Here is a 19,154-nt window from a genome sequence, read left to right on the forward strand (position 1 = left end):
GCTTGGCCATGAGAACAGGAGGCAGGGCACCAGCCCAGGGCAGGGGCAGGATTCCGATAAGAATGTGCTGCAGGCCATGGAGCCTGGGGAGGCAGAGAGGTGGTCCACAGGGTCCACAGGGCAGTGTGGCCGGGGAGGCAGGAGACGGCCTTCCCCTCCGTCCCCAGCTCGCAAGGAAGAGCCAGGGTGCACCCAGGAACCTCTCCCGAGCACTTATGTATTCCCAGGGACTTCACCTCGAGACCGGTCCAGAATTACCCAAGGAGTTGGCCAAGGGGACACCAGAATGGTGGGATGGAAAAAAAAAAAGCAAATTAAAAACCCCACAGCATTTTAGAGTTGAGGAGTTTTAGGAACCTATGGTTGAATAAAATTAAATTGCTTTCTTAAACGCCTAAGCTTCTTGGATCCTTTTAAGCTAATGGACAACCTTAACCTCCAGGAAGTTCAAGGGGGCGCCTGGGTGGCTCAGTGGTTGAGCGTCTGCCTTTGGCTCAGGTCATGATCCCGGGGTCCTGGGATCGAGTCCCGCATTGGGCTCCCTGCATGGAGCCTGCTTCTCCCTCTGCCTGTGTCTCTGCCTCTCTCTCTCTCTGTCTCTCATGAATAAATAAGTAAATAACCAAAAAGAAGAAGAAGAAGAAGAAGAAGAAGAAGAAGAAGAGATTCAAGAATTCTGAGTTTTCGGTCTCAGGGGCCACAGGTCTTGGTGCCCTGGAGCATCTGCCAAAAGCTGTGTTTCCCAGAATGCACTCTGGGAAATGATGCTCTCATGTACTCATCAGGACATGAGGGTTCAGCCCGTAGGAGGGGGGAACATTCCCATTTGTTTTTGCCAATCCTTGCTCAAAGCAAATGAAGGATTAAATTATTCAGTAGAATCTGCCGGATTCTCTCCTCTGTGGCACGTTCTAACAGCATCTACTAAGTTTACTGACGTTCTCCCAGCACACAGTTATATAAAGGTCCTTCAGCTGAAAAGCACTCATGGTACGTTTCTCGAAACACTTGCTTAACTGACTTGGGCTGGGGCATCTTTAAAAAACCAACTTCATGCACTAAGATGATACTTTCAAAGAACTGATGGTGGTTCGTACACTTCTAGGCCTGCTCTGCTGTTATGGGCACTGGCCCCGGGCATTCCTCAGGCCGACAGCACTTCACAGACTGACTCATGCTCTGGTTTCTTTCTTTCTTTTTTTTAAGATTTTATTTATTTATTCGTGAGAGACACACACAGAGAGAGAGAGAGAAGCAGAGACTTAGGCAGAGAGAAAAGCAGGCTCCATGCAGGGAGCCTGACGTGGGACTCGATCCTGGGTCTCCAGTATCATGCCCTGATCTGAAGTCAGGCGCTTAACCGCTGAGCCATCCAGGCATCCCCATGCTCTGGTTTCTAAATAACTGAATTCTTTTTTTTTTTTTAAGATTTTATTTATTTATTCATGAGAGACACAGAGAGAGAGAGAGAGAGAGGCAGAGACACAGGCAGAGGGAGAAGCAGGCTCCATGCAGGGAGCCCGACGTGGAACTCGATCCCGGGACTCTAGGATCATGCCCTGGGCCGAAGGCAGGCACCAAACCACTGAGCCACCCAGGGATCCCCTCTGTGATACATTTTATTTTTTTATTTTTATTTTTTTAAAGATTTTTTTTAATTTGTTCATGAGAGACACACAGAGAGAGGCAAAGACACAGGCAGAGGGAGAAGCAGGCTCCATGCAGGGAGCCCGATGTGGGACTCGATCTCAGGACCCCAGGATCACACAAAGAACTGAATTCTTTTTTTTTTTTTTTTTTTAATTTTTATTTATGATAGGCACACAGTGAGACAGAGAGAGAGAGAGGCAGAGACACAGGGAGAGGGAGAAGCAGGCTCCATGCACCGGGAACCCGACGTGGGACTCGATCCCAGGTGTCCAGGATCGCGCCCTGGGCCAAAGGCAGGCGCCAAACCGCTGCGCCACCCAGGGATCCCAAGAACTGAATTCTTTGAAGAAAACTGTCCTTCACATAAAATGTCAAGACAGAGGATGGTTAAAATGAAGAGTCAGAATGACACAATCTTAATTGGGGAAATGGTCAAGTGAGAATATGCAAAAAGAAATGAACAAGGGAGGAGGAGGGTGTGGAGGAAAAAAAGGGGGGGAGGGAGGACGGGGAGCAGATCTGCAGTGAGGCATGCAGGGCACAGCGGGAATGCAGGGGGAGAGGCTCAAGCACTTACTGAGTGTCCTCTGTGTGTCTGGGAAGGGCAGGTGGAGGTGTTAGAATAATAATATTTTCCAAAGTCACAAGCAAGGTCATTTGACAGGAATTTTAAGAAATAAGAACCCCCGGGGGGGGTGCCTGGCTGGCTCAGTCCACAGAGTGGGAAACTCTTGATTTTGGGGTCGTGTGTTTGAGCCTCAGGCTGGGTGTAGAGATTACTTAAAAATAAAATCTTAAAAAAAAAGATGGGGGGACACCTGGGTGGCTCAGTTGAGCATCTGCCTTTGGCTCAGGTCATGATCCCGGGGTCCTGGGATCAAGTCCTGCATCAGACTCACAGCATGGAGCCTGCTTCTCCCTTTGCCTGTGTCTCTGCCTCTCTCTCTCTGTGTCTCTTGTGAATAAGTAAAATCTTAAAAAAAAAAAAAAAAAAAAGTGCGTTGGGAGCACCTGGGTGGCTCAACTGGTTAAGTGTCTGCCTTCAGCTCAGGTCATGATCTCGGGGTCCTGGGATCAAGCCCTGTGTTGTTCTTCCTGCTTAGGAGGGAGAAGCAGACTCATGCTTACTCTCTGCTATCTTTCAAAAAAAAAAAAAATCTTTGAAGGAAGGAAAGAAAGAACGAATGAAGCACTTGACTCCCCTAAAACTATGACCCACGATTGGACAAGACTATGAGGAGGCAAGATTGAGTTCGGGCTCCCTGGAGACCTTGATTCTAACCGTAAAAATCTATAAGGAAGATGACTTGCAAACTGAATGATCAGGAAAGGGCTCTGAGCGCCAGGATGTGAAGGTGGACTGGAAAAAACCAGAGGTGAGAGTTTCCACCCACTACGTGCTTCCCCTACGTTTCTGCAGGCACCCAACCCCAGGCCTGGGTTGTTCTGGACCACACATCTGATAGCGTGGCACCTGGCACCAACAGCTCAGTTCACCTTGAACCCCACTAAGCCGGCTCTCCGCCAACTCATCAGATACCCGCATAGGATAGCGATTCCGAGATTGTGCTAGCAAACTGAGAGGTTCAGTGGGGGAAAGAATGAGGAAGAAACATGGTATTCACCACTGGCCCAGTCAGCTGCAACTCCTTGGCTGACCTGTCAGGCTACCTCGGCTTGATCGCCCTTCGAGCAACATCCAGTCCGGACCTGTTATGCAGAGGCCACATTCCTGTCCAGATTGGCAGTGTTTCCATTTTAATTCAGCCCAATTATCATGATTTTAGTATCTTCTGCTTCCAGACAGAAAGCCCTAAGCTTAACACTCGATAGCTTGAAATTATGCCCAGAAATCCACAGCAAGTTCTGGTCATCCTAAATGTTGCATACAGAGAAACCGAGGATAGCAAACAGCATACGTGGTTCGACGGCTTGCAGGTGTTGGAGCCCACTGCAGGCTGAGGCCTGTCTGGACACGTGCCCTCGCCCAGGGAAAAGCTCCCCACACAGGAGAGCTGGAGAGCTGGAGAGCGACAGCCTCCGGCCCTAGCAGGAGGAATCATCCCCTAAGAGGCATTTCACACCTGTTGCTCTTCCTACAGGTGAAAACGGTTTGAAGAAGAAAAAAAATTAAAAAAAAAAAAACAAAAACAACCCTCACATCAACCAAGGAGCAGAAGCCAGGAGGAAAGATGAGGGAAGCAGGGAGTGACACAAGGTAAGCAGACTTTGGGGGGACTTGAGAGGACAGAGGGGGTAGTGACAGGGACCTTGGAGAAGAATAACCAGAGGTTACTCTGCCCAAGGCTGTGGAGGCAGCATCCAGAGAGTAAGAAGCAATAATTTACTGGAAATATCTGTAAATGAGAAACTGAAGTTGGTTTGCTGGAATTTGAGGACCAGTGGAAGAAACATTTTCAACCTGAGATCTGGGGCCCAAGCAGGAAAGGATCGGCTCCCTGGGGGAGCGGGGAGCTACAGGAAAAGCCTACGTGTGCTTGCCAGGGTGGGAGAAGCAGCAGAAAATAAAACAGAAAAGCCACAGGGGAGAGAGCTTCATCGGCCCCAATGACAGACTGGCTCGGGCTATTTTTAGCATTGAGAGCATGTGACGGAGTCCACGTGGCACACAGAGCCTGAAACGGTTGCTGTCCAGCCCCTGGTCCAGACACAGCCTGGAAGCCCCCCGATTCTGGGCAGGTGGCGCTGTCTGCTGCATGTATGACAGGCCCCTCATAGCAGGCGGAGCCCAAACCATCTCACGGTCACAAGTGGCTGAGCAAAAGACATGGTGACTCTAAGCATCCTGGGTGCAGCAACTAGCAAATTCCAAATCAGCAACAACCTGAATTTGCCAATTCGTCTAAACATGTAACTCCCCACTTCCCATCCTCCGGGTGGACCTCGTCAGGTGGGTCAAGCAGCCCAGCCTCAGCCCAGCTGAGGGCGACGAGCGACCAGTTCTCCCAGCCGCATCCTTGGAGAAGGGAGACGCCCCCTGGACCATCTAAGTGGACCGGCCATCCTGTGCACCTGTTGCCGCCGCCCCACAGGGACAGACCCGGACAGGACCCAGCAGCCAGCCCCAGGGAGGTTACCTTTCCGGGGTGGCTCCCGCTGCTCCTCTGCCTCTCTGTTGACTCGGTTCTGTTCTGGCTCAACTGCAGGGCCTTGGTCTTCCAGCTCGTCTTCTGTTTCATCATCACTGTAGGGAACCACCTCGTCATTGGGCTGAGAATCCTCCTCAAAGGTCGTCTCTGAGTCTCTTTCTGAATTCATGCTGCTGGCAAACTGGAGGCACCTGGCTTATAGTAAAGAGAAACCAGGGTGAATTATGACTCATGCCCAGTGTTTGGCTTAATTCTGTCTCCATCCTGTTACGATGCCCTTTTAACAGAACATCATCTCGCTCACAAGCAAATACGTCCTGAAAAGTGACCCAAAGGTTCAAATCATCACGCAAATATGAACAAAACCATTCATTAGTGATTAAATGCTTTGGTGAGAATTAACAACAACAAAAATGTAGCTGCAAACTCTTTCCTAAAAGCGCGTGCAAATTTAAGCTAGTATTTCAAATTGTGGGTCTCTACCCAGCAAAATAAATTTAACTCATAACCAACATTAAAGTAACATGAAACAGCCGAGAAAATATCAGCGTACAGCAGGCATCCCGAGAGTCAGAATTCCTTGCTGAAACCGTTTGACAAAACCAACACATACACACATTTATTTGCATTGTGGGTCTTAATGCAATTGCATCTCTCACTGTGGGTTGTCGGCAAAGTTTGAGAAACACCGCCGTAGGATACCTGGTTTCTGCTAATGCTGATATTCTGAGACTTTATTCTGTGATACATTTTTTTTTAAGATTTTATTTATTTATTCATGAGAGACACAAAGAGAGAGAGAGGCAGAGACACAGGCAGAGGGAGAAGCAGGCTCCATGCAGGGAGCCCGACGTGGGACTCGATCCCGGGACTCTAGGATCATGCCCTGGGCCAAAGGCAGGCACCAAACCACTGAGCCACCCAGGGATCCCCTCTGTGATACATTTTATTTTTTTATTTTTATTTTTTTAAAGATTTTTTTTTTTTATTTGTTCATGAGAGACACACAGAGAGAGGCAAAGACACAGGCAGAGGGAGAAGCAGGCTCCATGCAGGGAGCCCGATGTGGGACTCGATCCCAGGACCCCAGGATCACACCCTGGGCTGAAGGCAGGCTCTCAACTGCTGAGCCACCCAGGTGTCCCTGTGACACATTTTAAATATAAGTTTAGGTCCTCACATGTTACTAAGGACTTCCTAGAAGCCCTCCCTAACCTCTCTTCCTACCTACCACCACCCACGCCCTGTAATGTAGGCTTTGTGTGCACACCACTGTTTAAAGTGACTGCAGAAGTGACAAGCACAACCTTAGTTATATAAGGAAAATATTTACACAAAGACCACGGGTTACACGAAGACAGACATACAGCCTGGCATTATTTACCTAAGCATCACACTGCTGTGTGCTTGACATTGTTAAAAATAGCAGCTCACATTTATTTAGTGTTAACTGCACACCAGGCCCTGCATAAAATGCTAAGAGGCAGTGGCTCCTTGAAACTTCCCACACTACCCCGCTGAAGGTATTATTGTCATTCCTGCTCTACAGAGGAGAAAACCAAGACTCTTTGAATAACTTGTGCAGTGATTATTAAAAATTTGCAGCAAAGGGGCTCCTGGCTGGCTGAACAGGGAGGGCATGCGACCCTTGATCTCAGGGTCATGGGTTCAAGCCCCAGGTTGGGCGTCTAGCTTACTTAAAAAAAATTTGCAGCAAAAACAATTGCTTTCCTAGGAGAGATCTTCTACATCCTACAGTTTCTTATATGTTTTAATCAAGTCTCAGTTGCCTTGCGTGGAACCACTTGGCTGATTGCATGCTTCGTACCAAATCTAGCATCTTCGACATTTAAATTTGTACAGCCATAACTGAACATGTAGGAAATACTTAATATTTATAGGAGAGGTTTGCTTAAAACAGTAAAACTCAGAAGCAACCTGCGTATCCAGTGATTGGCAACTGTGTAAATAAATTGTGATACCCTCCTATTATGGGACAGTGCACAATTTAGATCATGATTGGAAGAGTTTTTTTTTTTTAAGATTTATTTATTTGAGAGAGAGAGAGAGAGAGAGAGAGAGCATGTATGTGCAGAGCACGACGGGCAGGGGGAGAGAGAATCTCAAGCAGACTCCCGGCTGAGCATGGAGCCCAGCGTGGGCCTCAATCCTACAACCGTGAGATCATGCCCAAGGCAGAAACCAAGAGTCAGATGCTTAACTGACTTGCCACTTAGGTGCCCCGATCAGAAGAATTTTTAACGACATCACAAAAGTCCACATGTGGTAAGTTAAAAGGTGAGTTAACAATCCATATGTATAAAATAGTCCCGGTTACTCACACATTTAGTCATTTTCTAAAATGTCAACAATTGCCAGGCATCACGTGTGCAAAGTGCTCGATTCAGCACTTAGCCTCCAGCAAGTAGCAAGTACGCAATACAGTCCTTCCAGTACAGTAAGTACACACACGTGAAGTCATTGTTGCTGACATGATCTCCATAATTAGAAATAATGTTATTTATAATAACAAATGGAAGGGCGTGGGGGATTTTTCCCTTTTAGATTTTTCCATCTCCCGAAATCTCTTCTAAAATGTACCTACCCCAACCAGGAGGTAAAATATTAGACTATTACATGACCAGACTTAAGCATAGGCAAATTCCGTTTTAAAACCTTTTAATTGCAGAGTAAAACATTTTCCTGCTTTCCCAATTTTCTGTGGGCTAGTGAATAACTATTTCTTGGAGTTTAATACGTGTTTCATCGGCCTTATTTGTGGTTTTTGTAATATCCTGCCACCATTATTTAAATTTAATACATTCTCTTTAAAATTCCCAGACCCCTAAAGGCAAAACTTTCACCAGCAACCTTTCAGAACAAAAGTAATGAAACTGGTTACCATTTATTGAGCACCTGCTGTGTGTCAAATAGGACCACTGGGTAAGAGAGTTCATCTTATGGAGAAGGGCTCTCAGGCTCAGCTGCTACGTAGCAGAAGTTAGGACCTAACCTCTCCATCATAGGGACGTATACAATATTAACAAGTCTGGAAGCACCATATAGGAGCAGCTTTTTATTATTATATTACGTAACATAAAATAAGCCACTGTGACCATTTTTAGGTGCCCAGGCCAAGAGCATTAAGTGTATCCTAGACACATTCTGTAAGAGATCATTTCCTCCTCCTCATTATTATTGCCAAGTGTGTCCATGCTGACGTCCCACATTCAGACAGGATTCAGTCCTTCGAGGTTGAAGGACAAGCAGACAAAGGGGAATGGATTCAACAACCACAAGGATGTGATCCAGAATAAGCAAGGCGTTGCATAACCAGCCACCTCAGCATGGGAACATCCACCCCAGGCCAGATGGCGTGGGCTGCTTGGAAGGCAGAGCTCTGAGCTGAGTGGAAGTTCTCTGCGGTGTGTGTGTGATGCAGACATGCATGGGAATGGTTTAGCTCATCACCTTACCACTACCAAAGAAAAATTAGGAAGAAATAATTCCCTTGAAGCCCTCAGTGACATAAGCAGCTCTCTGGGTGGAAACCATGACACCTCTAAGGCAGGCACTACCTAGAAGATGAATTTGGAAATGTTGTAACGTCTCCTACCAGCGCAGCCGCACATGGCAGCCATGTGTGCTCTTACTCAACCTTCATTAAGCGCCTACATGGTGCAGACTAGCACACCTAGTACTGGAAACAGACCCTCTGGAGGCTTCCAGGTTATTCACGGGGTACAGGTAAGTACATTGGGCATTAGAGCCACAAGACATAGCAAGGCCAGTCACTTCCACTGCAACACACACGTCCAATCCATTCCCTCCTCTCCGTCTCCATGGCCGCCACCCCTTTTTCAGATTGCCATCATCTCTCTCCTGCAACGCTGCAAGGGGACACTAACTGGACTTCCCATGATCAACTTCCACACACCCCCAGCGTCACGGCACTCTCCTATGTGTTATGGACAGAGCTGTGTCCCCTTAAAAAAAAAAAAAATCACAGGTTGAGGCCCCAACCACCAATGTGACATGGGAGACAGGGCCTCTAAGAAGGTAATAATGGCTGACCAATTTTATAAGGGCAGGACCCTATTCCGACAGGTCTGGTGTCCTCATAAGACAAGAAAGAGATATCCGAGAGCTCTCTTTCCATGTGCGCATGGAGGAAAAGCCACAGCAAGATGGTGGCCAACTACAAGCCAAGAAGAGAGGCCCTACCAGAAACCGACCCTGCTGGCCCCTCAATCTTGGACTTCCAGCTTTTGGAAATGTGAGCAAATAAATGCCTGGGTGGCTCAGTCAATTAAGTGTCTCCCTTCAGCTCAGGTCATGATCCCAGGGTCCTGGGATCGAGCCCCGTGTCAGGCTCCCTGCTCACCGGGGAGCCTGCCTACTTCCTCTCCTGCTCCCCCTGCTTGTGCTCTCTCTCTCTCTGTCAAATAAATAAATAAAATCTTTAAAAAATAATAACAAATGCTTGTGGTTTAAGCCAGCCAGCCTGTGGTACTTTGCTATGGCAGTCCAAGCAGATTAATACACAATGGTTTCCTACTATAAAGTAAATCCAAACTTTGCCCCAAGTCTGAGAGGTCTGCACACTTCTAACTTCCTTCTTGCTCACTAATCCTCAGCCCCATGGCCCTGCTTTCATCTTAAGCAAGTGCGGGCTTTCCCACCTCAGGGCCTTTGCACATGCTCTTCCTACTGCCTGAAATGCTCTTCTCCCACTTGTCTGCATGCCTACTATTTCTCATTCTTTAGATCAACTCAACTTCAAGAGCCACTTCCACTGATGCTATTGAAGAAGCATCTGCCCTCTTCATCCTGCTACCACTAGCCTCTCAAACACCTCTCTCTCTTCCTGGCGCTTACCACAGTTTCTAAATATGCATTTGCTTTTCCTTATCTGTCCTCTGCCTCTCGCACCAGGCCACAAGCTGCACAAGAACAGAGTCCCATCTGTGTGAATACTCCGTGCCTATCGTCCGGTTGCCACACAAAGATCTGGGGAAGGAACAGATTAACTTTCGGTAAGGCCCTCAAGGACATCTCAGCCATCTCTCCACAGTTCCTCCCCAGCACGCACTGAAAGGCTTCAGACAGCTGCTGGATGAAGGAGGAGAGCTTTGACAGCAATGGTAACAGAACAGGAACTGCCCCGTGCAGAAGCTGCACACCCCGGAGACTCTTCAGGAGTCTCACTGTTCAAGCGCATCCAGAACTTACTGCCTGAGATTTTACTACATACACAGAACTAAAGCAGCCCGAGGTAAGGCAGTGGAGTATGGATGGGAAGCCCCGATCTTCTGTGTTTATCATTATGACCCCAGCATCTGGCAAGTGTCTGCCACACAGGAGGCACTTCTGCCTCTGTCCTGAGGGGGCTCACAGCAACCGACAGCCTGCAGGCCAGACTCAGCCGGCCACCTGTTTTTATAAATCCAGTTTTTTTTTTTTTTAAGATTTATGTATTTATTTATTTATGAGAGAGAGGCAGAGACACAGGAGGAGGGAGAAGCAGGCTCCATCCAGGGAGCCCGACGTGGGACTCGATCCCGGGACTCCAGGATCACACCCTGGGCCAAAGGCAGGCGCTAAACCGCTGAGCCACCCAGGGATCCCTATAAATCCAGTTTTATTAGAACACCACCTTGTTCGTTCCTTTACATACCGTCTAGGCTGCTTTGACCCCACGGTGGAGTTGGATGGTTACGATGGACCCCACAGGGCCTCAGAGTCTAAAATGTTTACTATCTGGCTCTTTACTGAAAAAGTCTGTTGACTCCTGGACTAAAACAAAAGATAATAAGAGTCAGCAGCAATGTGTGGTCGATGTCAAAGGCCCACAACCAGAGGATATCCGTATCGCCCTGGGTAAACCATGCAGGCTTTGGGGACACGGGGTAAACCACCAGGTGTGGTGGTCGAACAACATCCCTAACAGAGGTGTCCTATTGATCGGGGATGGTAGTGTCTCAGGTGCTGCCAGCTGTGTGACTGCAGAGGACACACGCCTGCCCATGCCCGTGGGACGACACGCCACCATCTCCCTCGGCCCGGGAGGAAGCGGTGCACCCAGTGCGGGACATTGTCATGATTCCATGTGCTTACAATCATGGTGTCCAAGCCAATGTGACCAGGTGTTAGAGCATGAAGGCAAAAGATTGATCACAATTCTTTTTTTTTTTTTTTTTAAAGATTTTATTTATTGATCCATGAGAGATGCAGAGCCCGATGCGGGACTCGATCCCAGACCCTGGAGGTCATGACCTGAGCTGAAGTCAGATGCTCAACCACTGAGCCACCCAGGTGCCCCATCATTACTCTTTTTCATTACTCTTTTTCATTCCAGGACTTCTCTGGTCACATGATTGTTAGAAAACAGTCTTATTCAGCTTCTGGTTAAGCTGAGAAGCAATATGGTTTATTTGAAAGAATATGGGTCTGGATTCAAATCCCAGGTCTACTAGTCACTAATTTATGACTTGGGTGGGTTATTTAACATTTTGGAAGCTTATTTCTCCCATCCTTTAAAGAAGAGAAAGGGGTGGGGGGTAGCTACTTTCAGATACTGTGAGGGTTTGTCTAGATCCCTCCTGGTTGTAAAGGCCCCAGCCGCAGCCCAGCAGCCCTGTGGACATAGATACAGGTATGCGAGCTGGTTTCCACTGGGTTCTTTTCAGAGTCCTTAAGAGGCAGGGATTTGCACAACAAAGACTCAAAGACTATCCCCACCACAGAGGAGGACTCTTCAGCCCCCTCCTCCTCCTCCCCAGCCACCTGCTCCTCCCAAGGAAGGGGCCTTGATACCACAGAGCTCAGAGCCTGCAGCCCTAAGGGAAGTTATGTTACTCTGCTACCTGAGTTTGAAGTTCAGCATAGTGTGTGGGTTGTTTCCTCCTTACCACCTCTGTGAGAGCAACAGCCAGGAGGGGCCCTGCCTTCTGGCAACAGTCCTCCTCTCTCCCTGTTCTGTCCCTGACCAGACAGCTGTCTGGTTAGCAGACTCCAGACTTTCCTGCAGGTCTGCCTAAAAACGAGTGCCGGGTACAGGGAGAGGGGAGCAGTAGGAACCGAGAGGCATCATTTATACCCGAGCTTGATTTGGGTCTTTTCCTGCTCTGAATAAAGTGGGGCTTCATTTTCCATACTGTTCATTCAGCCCTCTTGGTCATAAACCGAACGGGTAAAGAACAGTTTCCAAACATGAACCCTAACGCCCATCATTTGTCACCTTTATAGACCTAGCTACCAACTACCTACAAAGACAATGAATGAATGATACCCTCTTTCCTTTGTGGGGGAGGCAGTAAGGGAAAGAGAGAAAGGGAGCCCAGGTAAAAAGAATTCTTTCTGCCCTTGTGATTAAAGTCTGAAGTCAGTAATAATAAAAGCACAAAGTTTTGCTATCACAAGGTTTCTAGATTTCAATGAAGGAAAGCCAGGGACAAAAAGCTGAGTTTTGTCATGGCTCGGGTGGGATCTGTGTGCAGACACAAAGGGAACTCAGAGGCTGGCAAAGGCCAAAGGTCCCCAGTCAATGACAGCTTTGTTTCAGGACTTGATTCATGTCCAGCTTAGAAAGGAAGATTCACAAAATTCATTTTTGTTCATTTTACATCATTGGTTTCATGGCTCTTAAAGCCCTCAATAAGAAAGGGTATTTCTAACATGTGTTTTTCCTCATTTCCTTTGCCTATTATTATCTTTTAAATATTTTATTTATTTATTCATGAGAGACACAGAGAGAGAGAGGCAGAGACACAGGCAGAGGGAGACGCAGGCTCCCTGTGGAGAGCCCGATGCAGGACTTGATCCCAGGACCTTGGGGTCACAACCTGGGCCAAAGGCAGATGCTCAATGACTGAGCCACCCAGGTGCCCCTCCTTTGCCTCTTAATATTATTACTATGGCTGTTGTTGTTGATAATGCAAAGTATTTAACATGATATAATAAATTTGTGCATTAGATTTCTTTTTTTTTTTTTTTAAAGATTTTATTTATTTATTCATGAGAGGCAGAGAGGGAGAGAGGCAGAGACACAGGCAGAGGGAGAAGCAGGCTCCATGCATGGAGCCCGATGTGGGACTCGATCCCGGGGCTAAAGGCAGTGCTAAACCACAGAGCCATCCAGGGATCCCATGCATTAGGATTCTATGTGTCCTATACTAGGCATGTTTTTATTATATGTTCTATACTAAATATAATAAATTACAGCTCCAGCCGGAGAATCCATGATGCTATCAGTGATGCCACTACCTGGTATTCTTGCTCTTGTGTAACTCTCTCCCCATGAGAGTGGGCTGGACTTAATATCTTGCTTTTCTTCCCTCCTCCCCCCATAATACCTTGCTTTTCACCAACCTAATATGACAGAGGTAATGGGATGTTTTATCCATGATTAGGTTACAAGAGGCTATGACTTCCTTCCAGCCAGCCAGCTTGCTCCCCTTCCTGGCTTTGATGAGGCAGCTGTCCTATGGAGGGAGGGGCTCCCATGGCAAGAAACTGAGTGGCTTTCCAGCCAACAGTCAACAAGGAACTGGGGTCTTCAGACCAACAACCCTCAAGGAAATGAATTTTGGATATGTACAGCATGGTGACTAGTTACCAATACATACTGTATATCTGAAAGTTACTCAGAGTAGATCTTAAAAGTTAGCACAAGAGAAAAAAAATTCTAAGTATATGAGGGCGATGAATGTTAACTAAGCTTACAGTGGTGATCATTTTACAATATATGCATATATCACATCATTATATTGTACACCTTAAACCAATACAATGTTACATGTTAATTATATCTCAGTGAAACTGCAAAATAAATTTTTTTAAGGTAGGGAAAGGAAATGAATTTTGCCAACAACCACGTGAACTTGGAAGTGGATCCTTCCTCAGTCCAGCCTTCAGATGACACCCCAGCCTGGGCTAATGTCTTACTTGCAGCCTTGTGAGAGACCCCAGAACAGAGGACACTGTTAAGTGGTGCTGGATTCTTCACCCATAAAAACTGGGAACTAGAGCAGCCCAGTGGCTCAGTGGTTTAGCACCACCTTCACCCCAGGGTGTGATCCTGGAGTCCCAGGATCGAGTCCCACGTTGGGCTCCCTGCATGGAATGGAGCCTGCTTCTCCCTCTGCCTCTGTCTCTGCCCCCCTCTCTCTCTTTCTCTGTGTCTCTCATGAATAAATAAATAAAAATCTTTAAAAAAACAAACAAACTGGGAACTGACAAACATGTGTTGCTTTGAGCTGCAGCATTTTGTAGTAGTTTGTAAGGACAGAGAACTAACACACATGTTATTAATTATGAATAATAATGATTCTGTGGCAAGATTATCTCCAAGTTATTTTGAAGAAAAGTCCAATCTAAGAGGCAGCAGAAATCTTCTCTGTAATCCTAGTGAGTCCAGATACCTGTCACACCCTGCTTGGAATCTGCCCAATACTCTACAGAGTAAATCCAAGAGTTATAATTAGACAATCTCATGAAGCAATAGTAATAAAACATATCTAAAATCTAGATTAAATTTAAACTTTACTCAGTTACTGAAACATGACTCTACTGCCCCTAGGACAAACAGGGTTATATTTTTTATTTCCTCCTAAACCGAAACCTAGGAAGCCTAGAAGCCTTCGCTAACTCCCATAAAACTAAGGATGTCACCATTGTGGGGGCAATCAGCCAAGACCTTTCCTCAGGACAGAAAAGGCTGGGTCACAGCTTCCTCCTCGGCTCCTCTGATGGCCCACCACAAAGGAAGCCAACGACCACGTCGTGCCATACAACTCTGATGGCTACTGTTGAGAGGTGCAGGGAAAGCCCAACACTCTGACTTCGCAGAGCAGGGCAGGTTCCTCATCGTCCTGGTGAAACAGAAAGGATTTCTTGGTGCTATGGTCCCAACTCTCTATGAGCTCCCCAACATCGTCTAGCAAGGACGATGACTTCTTGTTAATAAGAAGCATCCCCTGGGATCCCTGGTTGGCTCAGCAGTTGAGCGTCTGCCTTGGGCCCAGGGTGTGACCCCGGAGTCCCGGGATTGAGTCCCACGTCGGGCTCCCTGCAGGGAGCCTGCTTCTCCCTCTGCCTGTGTCTCTGCCTCTCTGTGTGTCTCTCATGAATAAATAAATAAAATCTTAAAAAAAAAAAAACCTTTAAAAAAAATAAAAGAAGCATTCCCTTACAGATCACTAGGCATCTTTCACACTTCTCGCCTCTCACAATCGTCGTGCACTTATTCTGAGACACGTAGCCAGGCACTGTCGTTGCCATGCTACCAAAGAGAAAAGAGGGGCGTCGAAGCCCCAGGTTATTCAGCTTGGTAACGTCAGGTTGGATCCAAGCCCTCCGACTGCAGAGCCGAGGGTGTGCTATGTGGATTGTGCGATACAGTCAACACGTGTGGAGTCGGACTGGAGGCACCTGCGCCTGCTTCCCTGCTACAAGCATCCGCTGCTTTCTCCTGCCACACACCAGCTTAGAGCATCATCAGTCCTAAGAAAAACCAAAGCGCAAGAAATGGGGGATCTGGCAAGCAAAATAAAGCAAACTTCGTGATCTACAGATGGATCTACCCTAGGCTGAGGAGTGGGGAGACTTTACACGCTCCCCAGTGTAGATCATGTGAGAGAGTATTTAAATCAACAATTATTTCCTCTTTGTTTTGATCTGGGAACATGAGAGTCACAGGGGTGACTGAGCCCTTGGGCTGGATGGAGTGGGGAGACTTTCAGGAATGAGGAACAGCTGAGGTGAAGACGGAGCAGCAGGCAGTGTGAGGCACCCACCCACCCGAAAGATTTAGGGGTGCCCGAGAAGAGCTGGGGCAGGGCAGGTTGGGGTCCTCCGCCCCGGCCCACAAGGGCTTGGCCAGGCTCTCTGTCAGGGAGTGGAAGGCACCAGGAAAGGTGTCTGCAAGGAAGGAACATGATCTGCACGGTGCTTCAGGAAGATTAACCCGACAGAGGGGGTGTGTGGGTAGCCCGGAAGGTGAGAGCCAGACAGGGAGACCAGCCAGAGGTCACCCTGGACACTGAGCATCGCCCATCATGGTTTTGTCATCTGTAAAACCAAGGAGTTCGGGTCATATTACCTCTGCAGCCACATTCAGAAACAACACCCCTTGTGGGAACAGAGCTGAAGAGCAATACAGGCCCGAGTTAGGGTGGTGGCAAAATGTGTTCAAAATTAAGACCGGGTGGGGCTGCCATTCTTTTGTCTGGAAAACTAAGGAAAAAAGTAAACAAAAGACTAGAACTTGTTCCCATAGGATAATAATACCAGAATTCCCCCATATGTTTACTTTAGAGACTCAGCCTCAATCTACAGCATATTTTATAATAAATACTGAAAGTCACCAGGGAAAAAGCATTGTTGTTTGTGCAGTCATGCTTCATTCTCAGTTGGTGGGGACAATGGCCTTATTTTTACTTCACTACTACTGCCTCTATGATTAGGTTTAAAAAAAAAAAAGATTTTGTTTTTTTATTCACGAGAGACACACACAGAGAGAGAGGCAGAGACACAGGCAGAGGGAGAAGCAGGCTCCGTGCAGGGAGGCCGACGTGGGACTCGATCCCGATCCCGGGACTCCAGGATCACACCCTGGGCTGAAGGCGGGAGCCAAACTGCTAAGCCACCCGGGGTGCCCATGATTAGGTTTTTAAGTTATATTCATGCTTGCATAATATAAAACCATAGGGGTCTTACAATTGATAGCTGCCTGAAAGGTGAAATAAAACATAAATTTGTCGAGTTAAATTAATTTTAATGTTTGAAGAGTCACCAACCTATTGGTAAATTGGACACATTTTTTTTTTTTAATTTTTATTTATTTATGATAGTCACAGAGAGAGAGAGAGAGAGGCAGAGACACAGACAGAGGGAGAAGCAGGCTCCATGCACCAGGAGCCTGATGTGGGATTCGATCCCGGGTCTCCAGGATCGCGCCCTGGGCCAAAGGCAGGCGCCAAACCGCTGCGCCACCCAGGGATCCCAAATTGGACACATTTAATGTAACAACTACACCACAGGGGCACCTGGGTGGCTCAGTCGATTGAGCATCCAACTCTCTTTTTTTTTTTTTTTTTTTTTGAGCATCCAACTCTTGATCTCAGTTCAGGTCTCAATCTCAGGGTTGTGCGTTCAAACCCCACGTTGGGCTCCAGGCTGGGCATGGAGCCTACTTTAAAAAAAAATAAAAAGTTAAAAGACTACACTACAGAAAGACATAAGCATCGGCATAATTTTTCAGAAATAAACAAACCTTAAAGCTTGCAATCTACAAAGAGACAGTTTATATTCTCCCATTAAGAGTCATTAGGATTGCTTGTTTGAGTAGAAGGGGAAGTAGAAAGGGGAGATACAGGTCACTAGAATAATAAATACACAGGGAAAAGAGTACTCTTACTAGAAATCAAAGAAAGGCACACAGATGAAAACCAAGACACCATTTCATGCTTTTAGGTTAACAATATTCAATTACTACATCTGGGTGTTGGCTAAGGTTGAATCAATGAATTTTCTCTCTCTCACACTCACACACACACACACACACACACACACACACACTGCTGCTAGCACTGAAACTGGCACATTCCTTAGGCATGAAAACAATATAGCAACATTTTACACACCAAGAACACTAAAGAGATATTTATAACATTTGACCCAATGATCTCATTTATAGAGACTCTTCCAATATAAACAAACAAGTAAAAGAGCTATTCACACAAAAGTTTTAATTGTCATGGTAAACTATAAAAAGCAGGAACAGAAAACACCTGCAAGCCCAACGGGATAATGGTTCTATAAATTACAATTTTAGGGTGGCCCTTAAAAATGACAGCCATACAAACATAGGAAATGTTTTCAATACAACTTTCATTCATTTTTTTAACTGAACCATTTCTTTTGTTTTTTTTTTTGAAGATTTTATTTATTTGAGAGAGAGAAAAATATATATATGAGCAGGGGGGAGGGGCAGAGGGAGAGGGAGAAGCAGGCTCCCCGCTGAGCAGGGAGCCACAGACATGGGGCTCCATCCCAGCACCCTGGGATCATGACCCGTGCCGAAGGCAGGCGCTCAACCACTGAGCTGAGCCCTGCCCCCAAATTTCTTAAGATTTGTCATGGGGGCGAAAAATTGCATCAGGGTTAGGACTATGCCCACCCACACTTCCCTTATGATCACTCTGTCTTTGCAAATGACTACAAAACCAAAAACAGCAGCATGAGAGCCAGTGGTTGGCTTCATCCAGAGATGGTGTCTGTGGTCAGAGAAGGGATGGCTTGCATGTCAGGGCAGGAAAGATGAAACCTACCATGTTTACTCCTTTGTGTCATTGTACCTTCCACATTGGTAAACACAAGATTCCACTTCTCTCCTAATGATCATGAGATGCCATGAAATCTGGTCTATGTCCATTCTCTTCCCCTAAGAGCCCTTGCTGATTTACACTACAGGTGGAAGGAGACCTCAAGCCAGTGGCCTTCATGCACTAAGGACAACAGACCTCAAGAACCCTGGGCACAGGCCCAGTGACAAAGTGATTTGCGAAGCTCTTAGTTCCTCATCCCTTGCAATCTGCATCATAAAGGTCTGGGGCTTCTACTGAAAATCTGAACCCTCATAAGACTCCTTCATGGCACTCTTTTAATATGTACATATATTTTAAATTTTCCAAATATTCATATATAAACATATGCCAAGGTTTAAGTGGGCACTATGTAGGATTGATACATCAAGTATGATTGGGGCACCTCGTGGATATTTTTCTAGACACCGTCATGGTTTCATGAATGCCTGCAACTGGTCAACAGAACCTTACTTCTCATTCCATTTGAAAGTACCTTTGCAAGTTCTGGATCCCGGAAGTCTAAGAGATGAGGGCCACATTTCATATTTAATCACTGACTCCTCTGCTGTATTTAAAGTCAGCTTAGAGGATTCAACTTAGATTACAAACTCTTCCCAGACAGCTGAATTCACACCCAAAGTTCTGGACCTGGACCAAGACCATACTGCAAACATGTGGTTAATATTTTATATGTCATTTGGTAACACATTTGGCTTGAACCACCTCCAGAGTTTCCTATAGATAGTGGGTAATTTTAACGATCTGTTCTGGCTTTCAGATTTTGGACAGGTCAGTTAACAGGAGTGCCCAACGTTTCTATGTATCTGATAGTTATAAGAACTTATGATAACACTTATAATATAGAGCTTCTGAAGCTCCCAGGGTTTTCATGGGATGATGTTGGTAAGCGTTCACAAGAGAAGAGACTGAGCTTGTATGCGTTATCTTAATATCATTTGTTGAGGGTCAAATTATCATCCCCATTTTACAGGTGAGGAAATGGAGGTTGATAGATTAAGATCTTTAC

The 19,154-nt window shown here is 46.5% G+C and overlaps 1 protein-coding gene across 2 annotated transcripts in view; it reads right to left on the reverse strand.

Moving 5' to 3' along the window:
• ATP8B1 (ATPase phospholipid transporting 8B1) overlaps window positions 1-19,154 on the reverse strand; it is a 126,412-nt gene that overhangs the window by 59,381 nt on the left and 47,877 nt on the right. Inside the window, exon 2 of one of the 2 annotated variants that reach the window (XM_072757956.1) lies at window positions 4,749-4,955. In XM_072757956.1, coding sequence (XP_072614057.1) covers window positions 4,749-4,929 — 181 coding nt within the window. In that variant the 5' untranslated portion in view covers window positions 4,930-4,955. The remainder of the gene's footprint in view (window positions 1-4,748; window positions 4,956-19,154) is intronic. The other variant, XM_072757955.1, reaches the window with a different exon arrangement.

Source organism: Vulpes vulpes, chromosome 5 (assembly GCF_048418805.1).
Source record: "Vulpes vulpes isolate BD-2025 chromosome 5, VulVul3, whole genome shotgun sequence".
Lineage (NCBI taxonomy): Eukaryota > Metazoa > Chordata > Mammalia > Carnivora > Canidae > Vulpes > Vulpes vulpes.